This window comes from Carlito syrichta, unplaced genomic scaffold (genome assembly GCF_000164805.1).
Source record: "Carlito syrichta isolate Samal-C Ts95f unplaced genomic scaffold, Tarsius_syrichta-2.0.1 Scaffold309719, whole genome shotgun sequence".
Taxonomy (NCBI): domain Eukaryota; kingdom Metazoa; phylum Chordata; class Mammalia; order Primates; family Tarsiidae; genus Carlito; species Carlito syrichta.
Window position 1 is genome coordinate 29484 of NW_007253815.1, and position 13440 is coordinate 42923.

A 13440-nucleotide genomic window follows, 5' to 3' on the forward strand; every position below is an offset into this window, starting at 1 on the left:
AAATGGAGTGAGTGTTTCTCATCCAGAGGCAGGGCTTCCTGCCTATCCCTGTGGCAGTGTGTGAGTTGCCCATCTCTGCCACCCGACTCTAGCTTTTGGCCTTCTCTGAAACGCTGACAAATGCCTAGTGAGTGAGTGGATGTGGGGCAGTAATTAAGTGCTCTGCTCTAACACACAGAAACACCTAACATGGGGAATCAATTCTCAGGAACACTTCTGTGGGCATTTATCACGTCATTTTTCTTTGAACTGATTAGGAACAGAGTAAAAACACTTGGGAGCTGGAAGTAAGCCCCCTCCCTGCCAAGGATGAAAATAAAAGGGAGGTATTGGCTGGTGGATGGGACTTAATGAAAGTATGTTTCTGGGGTGTGAGGGTTACTAACTCCTGATGTAAAATCCCTGGGAAATATGTCATTCGCTGGGCTGGAGAACATGTGTAGAGAGTGGTAGTCCAGCATAGTGAGCTCAGACTGAGAGGGGAGACTACTTGGGTTTGGATCCCAGTCCTCTACTTACTAGCTGAATGATCATGAGCAAAACTTAATCTCACCTTTTTTCAGTGTCCTCATCTCTACCTCAGAGTCCTCATCTGTAAAATGAGGATAATCAGAGCCCCTTAGATAATCAGAGCCTCCTCCCCTTAGGTGAGTCATGAAGACGAAATGAGTCAACATTTGTAAAGTGTTGAGAACAATGCCTGGCACAGAATAGGTGACATGCCCACCACATAAACTACTATAAGTATAAAGAAAGATGGATACTTCTAGGTTCAAGTTCTAGTATCTATTCCTTCCATCTCACCAACGTGCTTGGTCATGGATGTTAACCTCAAGCTATTGGTTATCTTCACATTTACCTTGTCAAACATGAAGACTTTATTGATTTGACCGTGGAAGACTTTCAGGACAGAATTAATGTGCACACAGGTGTCATGAATGACTGAGCCTATGACCTCTGTTTTGTTTTGCTCTTTAAACATCAGGTTCACAAACACAATCGTCACTGGGCGAAGCTCAGACAAATATCCCCGGAGATGCTTGTCGCCAATCTGCAAGATAAAGATCAGCTTTCTGTGGATGAGTCCTTGGCAATGAGTCCCTCCTTCCACCACCCCCACCCTATACCCAAAATCACTACTGGGAAGAAGGTAAACTTTTGAGATTCTCTGGGGAAGCTGGAGTTAAGAGAATGTGCGAGGTACAACATGGCAGAGCCAGTACACCCAAAGTCAAGCAGATGGAAACGAAATCAAAATTCATCTCTTCCAATGGGGACTTAACACACTTACTGATTTTGGGCCACAACCACGCCATTATCCCAACTGCTAGCGCCCTCATGCCAATATGAGCTATCACAGTAAGAGAAATAACTGCTGTTCCTTTTGGCTTTCTTGTTTTTACAGTTTAGGGATATGAATAGCATGCTATATAACTCAACCTTACATTTTCATAGACTGGTACCATCTGGAATATTTTCACATTCTATCCTACTCTGTCTTCAAATAAAATAAAATCAGCATTATTAGCCCCATTTTACCAATTAGGTAACCAAGGCATGGAGAAGTAACACAACTTTCCCAAGGACACATGAGGAGACAAAAGCAAATGAGAACCCAGATCTCCAGACTCTTAGTCCAATGTTCCACCCACCACATCATTCTACTCTCTGGGGTGCTGTATTTCAGTTAGCTCCCCTCTTCTCTCCAAATTTACCCACAACAGGCACAGGGGAAAGTAAGGAGAATGCCCCAAATTATCCCTGCTAATCATCCTCCCTGAATTTGGTAAAATTAAGTACACAGCAAACCTATGAGGAAAGACCATTACACTTTCTCCCCCAAATAGCACAGAAGTATCAGACTGACTATGTGAAACACATCTTCTAGATGAAAGAAGGACCTGGTGTAGAAAATAATGCAGCCATACTTCCTAACTGCCCCGGATGGTCCTGGATTAATGGAATTCTATTCTTTATAAAAGCTCAATTAATAATTTCTAACTAACTAGTGCAATGCAGGTTTTAAATTTTTTTTCAAATAAATTCACACATAGTTTAAACATTATCCTGTCAGACCAGGTGTTCTGAGCTTTGGCTTAGAAAAGAGGACCACAGTATCTTTAAAGACCTCTGTTGTTTAGGCGCAAGGGCCAGCCTTGGGGAAGTTGTGGAAGGTTGTCTTTGCCTCCTTTCTGCCCTTTTGCTGTGCCTTTTCACCAAGTATTCATTATTCCCACCCACAATTTCCCCAGTGACTTCCAGGGTCCATCTTCTATCCCAGTGCTGTAGCCCTTGCTCCCAGCTCATGGAAACTAAAGAAGCATCATGGGTAATATCTCTCAGAGGCAGGGAGGGGAGCAGGGGATGACTTTCACAAGCCTCAAAAACCACGAAGAGTCAAACAGTTGCAGGCACTAGAAGGAATGCTTTTACACCGGGCTGGAGGTGAAAGGATGCACTTGGACACCCCTTCAATCCACACTAGAAGGCAGCTGTCCACTGGTCAGGCTTGTTTTACAAAGATTTCCTCCAGGACGTACTGCATGTTGATGAGATTTAGGATCCGAGCAGGCATATATTAGAGAGGTGCATAGCCTGATCACAAATTGTAGGATTCAGACCGACCAGGGTTCAAACCCTTGCTATACCTTTTACTTTACAACTTTGGGAAAGCTTCTAGTATTCTTCTGGGTCCCAGTTTTCTTATATATAAGATGGAGATTAAAAATATCTCCCAAAAGACTGTGAAAAGTAAATACACAAAACAGCAGAGTGACTGGCATATGGTGAGTGCTAAGAAATAGGCATAATTCACATGGATTAGTATATTTGAGAGAACCCAGACCTAAAAGAATAAAAAGAGAAAACTCTGGGGGCGGGGGTGGCAGTAGCTCAGAGTATTCTAATTACCTGTATTGTTAAATCTAAAAAATGTAAGCTATAAGTGACTTAGGGAAATAGTGTACCAACATTCATCCACAGATAGCTTTCTGCCATGTGGCATGTAGAAAGGGTGACCATATGTTCTTATATGCTTGCAACAGTTCTTGCTTGCCCAGTTATATAAGGCCACACAGACCTAGTTTATGCCTGTTACCACAGTATAATTATGAATAATGCCCTCTTTAACTCTTAAAATTATCCTGATTTGAACAACATATTTTATAGTCACCTGAATATAGAGAATGTATTTTTATTTCAATGGAATATTTTTCTAGCTTCTTGGGTTTTTTAAAAAATCTTTCCAGCTGTTCAAGATCCCTGACATACCAAAAGTCAACAAATTCAGTTATGGAAATACCTGCTTCAAAATGTTTTCCATCACATACTTTTGTAGGGACAATTCCAGTTCAGGAGTAGACTTCAGTGTGCACGCAAGCCTCAGGAGGTCTACAAGGATAGAAGTGGAGGGTAGGCTCAGAAAAGGAGACTTGGCTCTGCAGTGTTAGAGAGAGGGGGCTCCCCATACCCATTCCCTTGGGCAGTAGTCCTGTTCTCACAGTTCAGCTGGAGACTCTAGGATGCCTAGTGGACAAAAAGGCCAAGGGAAATTCAAAGAGGAGCTCTTAGAGGTTGTGGGCTTCCCAAAATTCAGTTGCATGTAGCTCAAAACCCTGTCCTCATTGTTATCATGCTTTGGGAGGTTTTCACCTCTGGTCTTAACCTAAAACTGCTGCCACAAGAGATGGGAGTGAACAAGTGACGGTTGACAATAGAGCAGCATGGTGACAGAATGAGAGGATGATAGAGTTGGAAGAGTAGCAATGGTAAGAGTCAGAAGACTGGCCTCTGATCCCAAACTTGACACCAACTAATTGTGTGACCTTGGACAAGTCACTTCATTGCCCTGGTTGCCTCCTATTTCCTCACCTGGGAAAAAGCATTTGGGTTTCATTATCTCTGTGGTTCCCTTTACTTTAATGGTTGATAGTTGCATGCTCTAGAATAGACTGGCAAGAGATGAAAGGAATAAGCTTGAAGAAATAAAAAAAATAAGGGAGAGAGAAATGATGAGAGGTTTTCAGCAGGGAAGAAAATAATAATGTGGGAAAATGAAATAAAAAATAAAAAATGAAGTCTGGAAGGGATATAAATACGAAGCAAATTTAATTTTGAAAGCACTTATTGCTCACTTAGTGTATTCAAAACACCACGCTAAGCACTGTATGAATATAAACAGGTAATTAGGAAACGTGGACTTTTCCTTTGAGGCACTTACTGTCTCACTGGACATTCAAATGTAATATGTGTGGAAAAGTTAAATAGAAAAGCAAAAGTAGCTAGACCAAAATGAGCTAATAGTTATAAGGTCCAGATCCTCAGAGGAAGCAGTGCTCAATATGAGCTGGTTTAATTAGAAAAGACCACAGCAGTCAGGATGGCTGTCATCAATAACAACAGATGCTGGAGAGGATGCAGCAAAAAGGGAACACTTTTACACTGTTGGTGGGAGTGTAAACTAGTACAGCCTCTGTGGGAAACAGTGTGGCGATTCCTAAAAGATCTAAAAATCGACCTTCCATACATCCCCCCAATCCCCCTACTGGAAATATACCCAGCGGAACTCAAATAACTCCACGGAAAAGATACCCCCACACATATGTTTATCACAGCATTGTTCACAGTAGCAAGAATGTGGAACCAACTGTGCTGCCCCTCAAAAGAGGACTGGATTAAAAAAATGTGGTACATATACACGATGGAATATTATGTAGCCATAAAGAAGAACAAAATCATGAACTTCATAGCAACCTGGATGGACTTAGAGTCTATAATATTGAGTGATCTTTCACAGAAACAAAGAACTGAGTATCACATGTTCTCATTCATAAGCGGACCTTGAACAATTATTGTAATATTATAAGAAAAGGATTGGCAGTAGCAGGAAACTGCTGGAAGGGGGGCAGGGAAGCAGGGTTGGCTGTAGTGGGAGTCTGCCTGGGGAAGGGGGGGCATGCCTTATCAACAGGGGTATCTGCATAATGAACATTTGTATACCTACTCTGACCTAACCCTGAATTGTACCTCACATCTTTAAAATAAAAAAATTAAAAGTTACAAAACAAACAAACAAACAAAAAACTTCATAGGAGAAGTAGGGATTTAACTGGATCTTGAATGACTTATAGCATTTTACTAGAAGGATTGAGGTGGGCATGCCTACCAGAGCAAGTCAAGAATGAACATGGCATGTTAAAGGACTGTGAAGACTCCAGCCTGACTGGTTTCCTTTGTGAGTACTAAGGTGAAGAAGAAATGACAGTGAATGGCAATGGAGGAGGCAAGGAGTTCAGGAGAAGGGAGCAGTTGTAAAGGCCTGGACCATTATAATGGCAATGATTATGAAGAGATATGTGCCTGTTAGATAGTGAACAATTTAGCTCTCTTTGTTCCAGGTTCCTGAGAGTTCAACTTTAAATCTTCAGAATTTCCTGAGGAATAGGAGTCTATGTTACTCACGGTGGACTGTTTGAACCACACCTGAGTTTACAGCTTGGTGGCTGGCCACAAAGATCAATCATGTGACAACAGGGTTGAGACTTTGAGACGTGTGATATTAACCTAATCTCTCCACATCTGAGGAGGGACTAGTGGCTGGAGATTGAGTTCAATCAATCGTGTCTAGTTAATGAAACCCCAATAAAAACTCTGAACACCTGAAGCTCAGGTGAGCTTCTCTGAATGGTAATCATACTCGATGCCAGGCAGGTGATGCTTCCTGAGGACAAGGAAGCTTTCTGTTTGGGACCTTCCCAAACCCCACCCTATCAGTCTTTTTATTTGGCTGATCCTGATAGGTATCTTTTATAATAAAACAATAATCATAAGTGTAACACTTGGCTGAGTTCTGGGAGTCATTTTAGTGAATTACTGAGCCTGAGCGTATTAAAGAAATACCCAAATTTGTAGGCTGTTGGTCAGAAGTGCAAGTAACCTGGGAATCCCAAAACTTGCAGCCAGTGTCTGAAGTGAGGGAAGTTTGCACAGGACTCAGCCTATGAAATCTTGCACTGACTCTAGGTAGTTAGCATCAGAATTGCATTGCCTTGTAGTGATCAAAATAGGCTGAAGAAACCTTTTATAGATGGTACCATTAGTACCTGGGAGATGGGGTGAGTAAAGCTCAAGGAGAGCTTTGGGCTTCCTCCTCCATCTCTGGAACATCTGCAGTTCTTGGCCTTTCCTAATCAACATTCCTACAGTGCCCCCACAACCACGTCCCATGACCTACTGCAGGTTTTTAAAAGTATAATCTACTATTAGTAATATTCAAAATATTCAAGAATTGTACATGCATGATGAGGAAGAGATGTTCCTCTTCAAAGATTTTCTGAGGTGTCTGGTTTGGATGACGTTTTAGGGAGGGATAGGTAGCTAAAGTTTAGATGTGTGAATGTTGGGTACCTATCTGATATTCAGAGAAGATGGCCTATAGACAGTTTTTTCCCCTCTGAATTCAGGACAAAAATCTGTCCTGCAGTTCAGGACAAAAGACTGGGCTAAATTCTGGCAGTTAAGACCAGGACTTGGGTGAGGCAAGCGACTTGCAGTCCCCGAAGATTGGGTGCTTCCTTATTACATGCTGTGTGTTGCACTTCTCACTTGCTCACACTAGTCATATGGCAATTAAGCATGAATAAACGTTTCACCAAGACATGAGAAGAGACGACTACAAGGTCAAGGACAGATCCCTGAAGTCACCAACATTTAAGAAATAGGAAGGGGCCAGGTGCGGTGGTTCAGCCTGTAATCCCAGCACTTTTGGAGGCTGAGGCAAGAGGAATGTCTGAGCCTGGGGGTTCGAGACCAGTCTGGGCAATTTGTTGAGACCTCGTCTCTACAATAAATCACAAAAACTAGCCGGATGTGGTGGCATGGGTCTATAGTTCCAGCTACTTGGAAGGCTGAGGCAGAGGATCACCTAATCCTAGCAGGTCAAGGCTGCAGTGGCCATGAGTGTGCCACTGTACTCCAACCTGGGGCGACAGAGTGAGACTCTGAATCAAAAAAAAAAGTAATTAAACTTCTACTTACAGTCAAGATGGAATAAAATGGACTAGATATACCACCATGACTATGACAACTAAAAAACATCCAAATATGCAGTCTTTTTAAGTGCACAAAAGACATTTGCCAATATAGATGATTTTCTGAGCCATAAAACAAACATTAATGTATTTAAGACTACAGTCTGGGTGACAAGATTGAGACTCCAAGTCCAACTCCAAAAAAAAAAAAAAAAAAAAAAGAACTGGTAAGGAAGCTAAGCAAAGGGCACTGAGAATAGGTGAATTGAGGGTATAAAAGTAAAACCAGAAAGAAGACTCTTGGACCCAAGGAAAAAGAAGTAGTGTCCAGGAAAAGCAAGTAAGCTAAGGCCAACCACCTAGGGTGGAACTGAGAAGAGGTCACTTGGTTAGGCAGGTTAATGGTCACTAGTGGCCTCAACATAAACAATCTCAATAGACAGGAGGGGACGAAAGTAGAAACTAGATGTCAGGGGGAAGACTGGCGGGTGAGCAGACCCCGAGGGGCTTGTAAGCAGTACTTATTGGGTGAACAAGCAAATGAAGGGATACAAGAACAGGTACAAATAAATGTAGAAGATTACTCTTCTGATAAGTGTACTGGTAAAATTGAGGAGGGGAAAATAGGATTCAAAGAAGCTTTATTTTTTTCTTTCATCCTGGGGGAGACTTGTGGATGCTTGGAAGATGAAGGAAGGAAGTCAGTGCCTCGGGAGGGGTGATGGGCACGAGAAGGGCTGCGCTTAGAACCGCTGTTCTGGGAAATGGGAATTGAGACCCCTCTGTGTGCTGGTAAGAACTGGGGGCTGTGCTGAGGGGTCCAGCCACTGGTGGTGGGGCTGTTGGCATTGGTATAAGGCCCTACTGACCACCGTAGAGGCAAAGGCTCTTGTTCTTGGAGGGTACTTACTTTTGTGGTCACCAGAAGGATAATGTTCCATGAAGGCCATACATCTTGTGAAAAATTTATCAAACTTAAATGAAGACGGTAGTTTTAAGAAGCTAAGCTAAAAAAAAAAATAAAATAGTGAGAAGTTTTCAGTTATTCTAAGGGTTATTTAGTCCTTGGAGTATAATTTTTCAGCAAAAAGGCAGGGAGTATGCTTTTGAATGTCTACAAAATGGTAACGGGATTGGAATAATTAAATACTAAAGGCCTTCAATTTTTAAAATTGAAATTTTACATTGGAAATTTAAAAAGTCTTTCCAGTTACAATATTCACTCAGATCTCAATGTTGAGCATAGGTACATAGAGGGCCATTCCAGGGGGCACATTTATACTTTTCCACCCTCAGAACTTTTCCTGACTTTTTTCCTTCATAAAATTTTAATTAAACTAAAGTCACATTAAACTGTCTACAATTTCTTTCTTATAAAGATTAAAGGACAAAGGATGCTGATGCCCCAAAAGGTATTAGGAATATCACCAGTAATAAGACATAGCAAAGTGATGAACCCCATTGTATGATACACTGAGAATGGCATACCTTCGTTTTTGTGGTATTCTTGCCAAAAAAATGCATAAACTTAGTCCAATAATGAAAAAAATCAGACAAAATTAAGTGGGGAGAATTCCACAAAATAACTGATCAACACTCCTCTCAAGTGTAAAGGCATAACAAACAAGGAAAGACTTACAGACTGCAGAAGACTAAGTAAAAAATAACCGCAGAATGCAACAAGAGATCATACACAGAATCCTGGGACATTCCACTAAGGACATTCATGGGAAAACTAGAGAAATTCAAATAAGATCTTTAATTAGTGAATAGTATTGGCCCAATGTTAATTTACTGGCTTTGACCATTGTTCTCTGGTTATGTAAGATGTTAACATTAGGGGAAGCTGAGTGATAGATGTATGGAAACTATATTATTTGACAACTTTTCTGTCAGTCTGAAATGAATTCAAAATTAAGACAACTGCTAAAGGTAGAATGATTGAAGAAGATGGGAAAGGGCTATTTGTTATGAGCCAGCTAGGTCATAGGCCTGGATATGTCTTGCTGGAAGATTGCGAGTGGTGGGGAGGGAGAAGACTGATGCATTTGTGTAGGAGTGCTACCCATCTTTGCTGGCATCTCCATGGCTCCTCCTTCTTTTCCTCCTTTCTGCCATGCAGTCCTATTCCTCTGGCTCATTTAGCAGCACAGCTCTCCTTCTTGTTCATACCCTCAAAGCACAGTCATAGCCCAGGGACAGTTCTGCATATAGTCAAGCTTCAGCTTAACCTGAGTGTTTTCTGCGAGGCAGAGCCATGGGAGAAGTCTCTCTTGCCTCACTAAACTTTTCTGCATGTGTTCACCTCCATTCCTTACCCTCAGTAATCCCTCGCCCTGGGTTAGGAGGGTGTTGGAGAGAGAAAGTGAGGGCCAATGGCAGCACTCAAAGCCGCTCTCCTCTGCTCTTGGAGGAGTCGGCAGCCCCTTCCTGTTCCTTAAGCAAGGTCACTAGCCCCTCAAAAGGCTTCAGTACTCAAATCCCACATCCTCAGTACCCACAGCCTAATCATTTCCTCCTTGAGCTCGCCACCCTTGGCTCCCCCCAGAGGAGCTGTCCTGGACTAAAGCCTTCTTAGCCTAACCCAGGCTGACCCCCTCCCAGTCTCCAGTCCAGGAGCTTCACGGACACAGTCTTCCCTGAGGCTCTTCTGGCAGAACTTTCTGCCAGCAGCAGCATCACACCCACCTTAGCTGCTCTTTGACCTGGAATCCTCTCGATTTCTATCATGCTCCGGTCACAGAGCTGCCAGCAGTTTTGTGACAAAATGACATCGTTCATCTGTGCCATGCCCTGTGCATGACGCACATCATCCACTGTTTGACCAGTCACCAGAAAGAAGTTGCGTGTTTCATCTCCAAAGACCAATATGCTGATGTGGCCAGCAGCCACTCCTGGCAAGAAGACAAGCAATAGGTTTGCGCAAGCAATTCCGGGTTCTTTTCTAGGAGCATGGGCTCTTGGAAAGCTCAGCATCTTGGTGGGACTATACTTTCTCAGAGCAAAATCTCACTTCCACATTTTTATGTAAGAATTGGAGAATGGATCTTTGAGGCCCAGGCCTTCCAAGACTCCCCTTCTCCCAAAGCTAGAAAGTTTAGTCACTAATTTTTGCCTTTCTATTTGTAATACTCAAAATATTCAAGACCTATGCATAAAAAATGAGAGAGACTTTCCTTCACCTTTCTGTGACATTTATCTCCCTAGATGGCCCTATCAGTTCCCAAAGTTACTTTACCTTTTCCTCAATTATTTATACTGATGAGAACTACAGTAAAACTGCTTCTATTTGAGGGAGAATTTGCATTTTAACAGAGATGGAGACTCTGACTAAAAAGAATTGCTTAGGTAGAATTTTAGACAACAGCCCAGAGGGTGGGGGAAGAGAAATAGGCATCTGACAGTTATGTGTCCACCCCAAAGATGGGTTCTCTAACTGTTTTCAAGTTGGAAGATAAGGTTTTCTTTCTTTCTTTTTTTTGAGTTGGAGTTTCACTCTGTCGCTCAGACTGGAGTGCAGTGGCACACTCACGGCCAGCTCAGCATCAACCTGCTGGGCTCAGGCGATCCTTTCGCCTCAGCCTTCCAAGTAGCCGGAACTACAGGCACATGCTACCACCATGCCCGGCTAATTTTTTGATTTATTGTAGAGATGAGGCCTCACCAAGTTGCCCGGGCTGTTCTCAAACCCGTGGGCTCAGGCAATCCCCTCACCTCGGCCTCCTGAAGTGCTGGGATTACAGGCTTGAGCCACCATGCCCGGCTGAGATAAGGTTTTCATACTTGAGCAACAAAAGACAGATACTGTAAGATGTGACATGTACGCAGAATATATATAAATGAGCTATAAGTGATACACATTTCTTTTTGATATATATTTCTTTTATCTGACTATAATACAATGAGTTTTTTTAATCTTTGCTTTCTGCTGTGCTTATATATCAATATATATTTTGTTTTTCATCTGAAGCACCCTGATGCTTAGACTCATTAAAAGGTGCTGAAACCCACCTCTCTAATTGACATGCACATGACGGGCTTGGGCTCGCCTGATTCTCAAGAAAGATAATACACCAGACTTCCTGGGTATTAACTTGAAACAATTATTCAGTATTATAATGACTTTGATTCTTTTTAACAAAATATTTTATTTTTGAATAGTATCAAAAGGGAGCAAATGCTAAGAACAGTTGAGAAACAGCTAGTTGTATAACTGCTGATGAGCTTTTCAGCTCCAACACCAGAATTCAGTTTTACAAAGTTTAGTAAGACAGAAGATAACACCAACAGCACTAACTGTAACTCTGTTACCCATCATGGATGCCTCTCAGAATGATGTCTATGCCTTGGGACTACAGTGAAGTAAAAATGATGTAATGTGTGTAATGTCAGTAATGCAATATGGTAATAGAAGTTATTGCTTCTATATTCAATGCATGACCTAAGACGCCCTGCATAAAGCCTGTGTTGCAGGCTGACCAGCTAGGCACATTCTTATAAGGTGGGGGCTAACCAGTCTCACATTATTGCTGAACCTGTGGAATGGCAAGCTACTCTCCATCTTACTTTATACTGCACAACCTTGACAAGCAGCAAGATATAATAACAGCAACAGCAAGAATGGTGATAAAGACTATTTTGTTGAGTGGTTACTATGTGACAAGTACTATACTAACTCATTTACTTTTCATAATAGCTTATTCTGTGGCTATTATGATGAGCCCAGATTCTCTTAACTGGTAAGTGAGGGAGCCAAAATGCAGTCTAGTCAGTCTGATTCCAAAGTTCAACGGATGCAGGGGTTGGGCTGCTATGTTCCACTGCTATTCTCTTCAGGAGAGAGATGCTCCAGGAATCAAGGCCTTTGTGCCAACTGCTGGATGTCTGTTCTCTCTCAAATGCTTACCTATCTTGACTCCGATATCCAGGCCTTCTTTGGACCCTCCGGCCTCAAACAATCCGTGGATCTCCAGGCTGCATTTCACTACCACCGTGATCACGTTTTTTAGTTGCTTCCGCTCCACCTTCCACAGAGCTAGCAGTGCGTCACCTTTCAGAGATAGACACGTGGGGGCTTCTGACTTGCCCTGGGGAGCCATCTGTTTATATGGGCTCTGTACAGAAGTGTACTCGTCAAACACTCCTCCACCCATCCCCTGGCCCTTCTTTCTCTGGGATGCTCCTTTGAGCACAGGTACCGCCGCGCTCCTTTCGTGCCCCTCCCGTTTCAATTGGCCCCTGTACCTGCAAATTTTAGGATGTCTCCTCCGAAAATCAACACTTCTGAGAAAAACAAACAAACATTAAATCAAACCCTGATTCCTTAAACTAGTAAAAGAATTCATTCTTCATTCGTAGAATAGAAACTAGGTCAAGAGAGCAGCAATACAGAAAATAGGATTCTACCAAAGATGCCATCCCAGCAAGTCACTTAACCCTTTGAGTCTCATTGGAAGGATGAGGATGTGGAACCAGATTGTGTCTAGGCTCTGTTTCTGTGAAGAGGAAAGACAGTAAAGAGGAAGGTGGCGTTTCTGATGAAGGACAGCTGCCCTTCTCCCACGATAATAGAAGGGTTTTGATTGATTTATCAACCGATAATATGTTATAGGCTGGGGCTTGCATGAGCACAGGTAGGTGGATGAATGACAAGATTCACTTCACAAGAAGAGAGAGACAAGAATCAGGAAATGAGGGTATCACAACCATAGTCAACTGGCATTTTGATGATCACCAACTTTTGTTTATTGAGACTTTATGGCATAAATGGACACTTTTTCTTTTAGTTATGCACCAGCATGAGTTTATTGAGCACCTCTTGTGCCAAATGGGATGCAAAAAGGAATTAGACATCGTTTCTGCTTTTATGGAAAATTATGTCTTATCTGGTGGGTAACATTACGCTATTACTAGGATGCTTAAAGCCTGATAAAAAACACCATGTCTGGAGTTTACCTTAGCAGAGAAAACTCTTTTCATCATGAATAGATCAGATTAACAATGCAAACAGGATGGCAGGCAGAGAAGGGTTCAAACTTTGCAGTTACCTGTAAGTACTTTAGCGTTCATTATTAGGAGACAAATTACTAAGTTAATTATAACTCATTCTTATCGATTCATATAACAATCTCTAATAATCATTAATAATCTTAATAATCATTAAAAGATTGTGTCTGAATAGATAAGAATGATATGCTTGGGTTATACTACTACTAGCTTTTAAAAATATTTATTTATTTGCTTATTTATTTATTTACAGAGACGAAGTCTCACTATATTGCCCAGGCTGGTCTCGAACTTGTGTGCTCAAGCAATCCTCCTGCCATGACCTCCCAAAGTACTGGGATTGCTGGTGTGAGCCACTGCACCCAGCCTCTTAAAAAAAAATATATATATATATATATATTTTTTT

At 41.9% G+C, this 13440-nt stretch overlaps 1 protein-coding gene across 1 annotated transcript in view; it reads right to left on the minus strand.

Annotated features, from left to right (window-relative positions):
• Positions 1 to 13440, minus strand: part of ADCY10 (adenylate cyclase 10, soluble) — a gene marked incomplete at its 3' end in the record, with an annotated part of 42864 nt that overhangs the window by 28009 nt on the left and 1415 nt on the right. The window contains exons 3-8 of the mRNA XM_008067602.1: positions 12273 to 12311; positions 11935 to 12078; positions 9717 to 9922; positions 7939 to 8035; positions 3302 to 3390; positions 860 to 1051 (exon numbers count right to left, since the gene is read on the minus strand). Of these exons, the coding sequence (XP_008065793.1) occupies positions 860 to 1051; positions 3302 to 3390; positions 7939 to 8035; positions 9717 to 9922; positions 11935 to 12078; positions 12273 to 12311 (767 nt within the window). The remainder of the gene's footprint in view (positions 1 to 859; positions 1052 to 3301; positions 3391 to 7938; positions 8036 to 9716; positions 9923 to 11934; positions 12079 to 12272; positions 12312 to 13440) is intronic.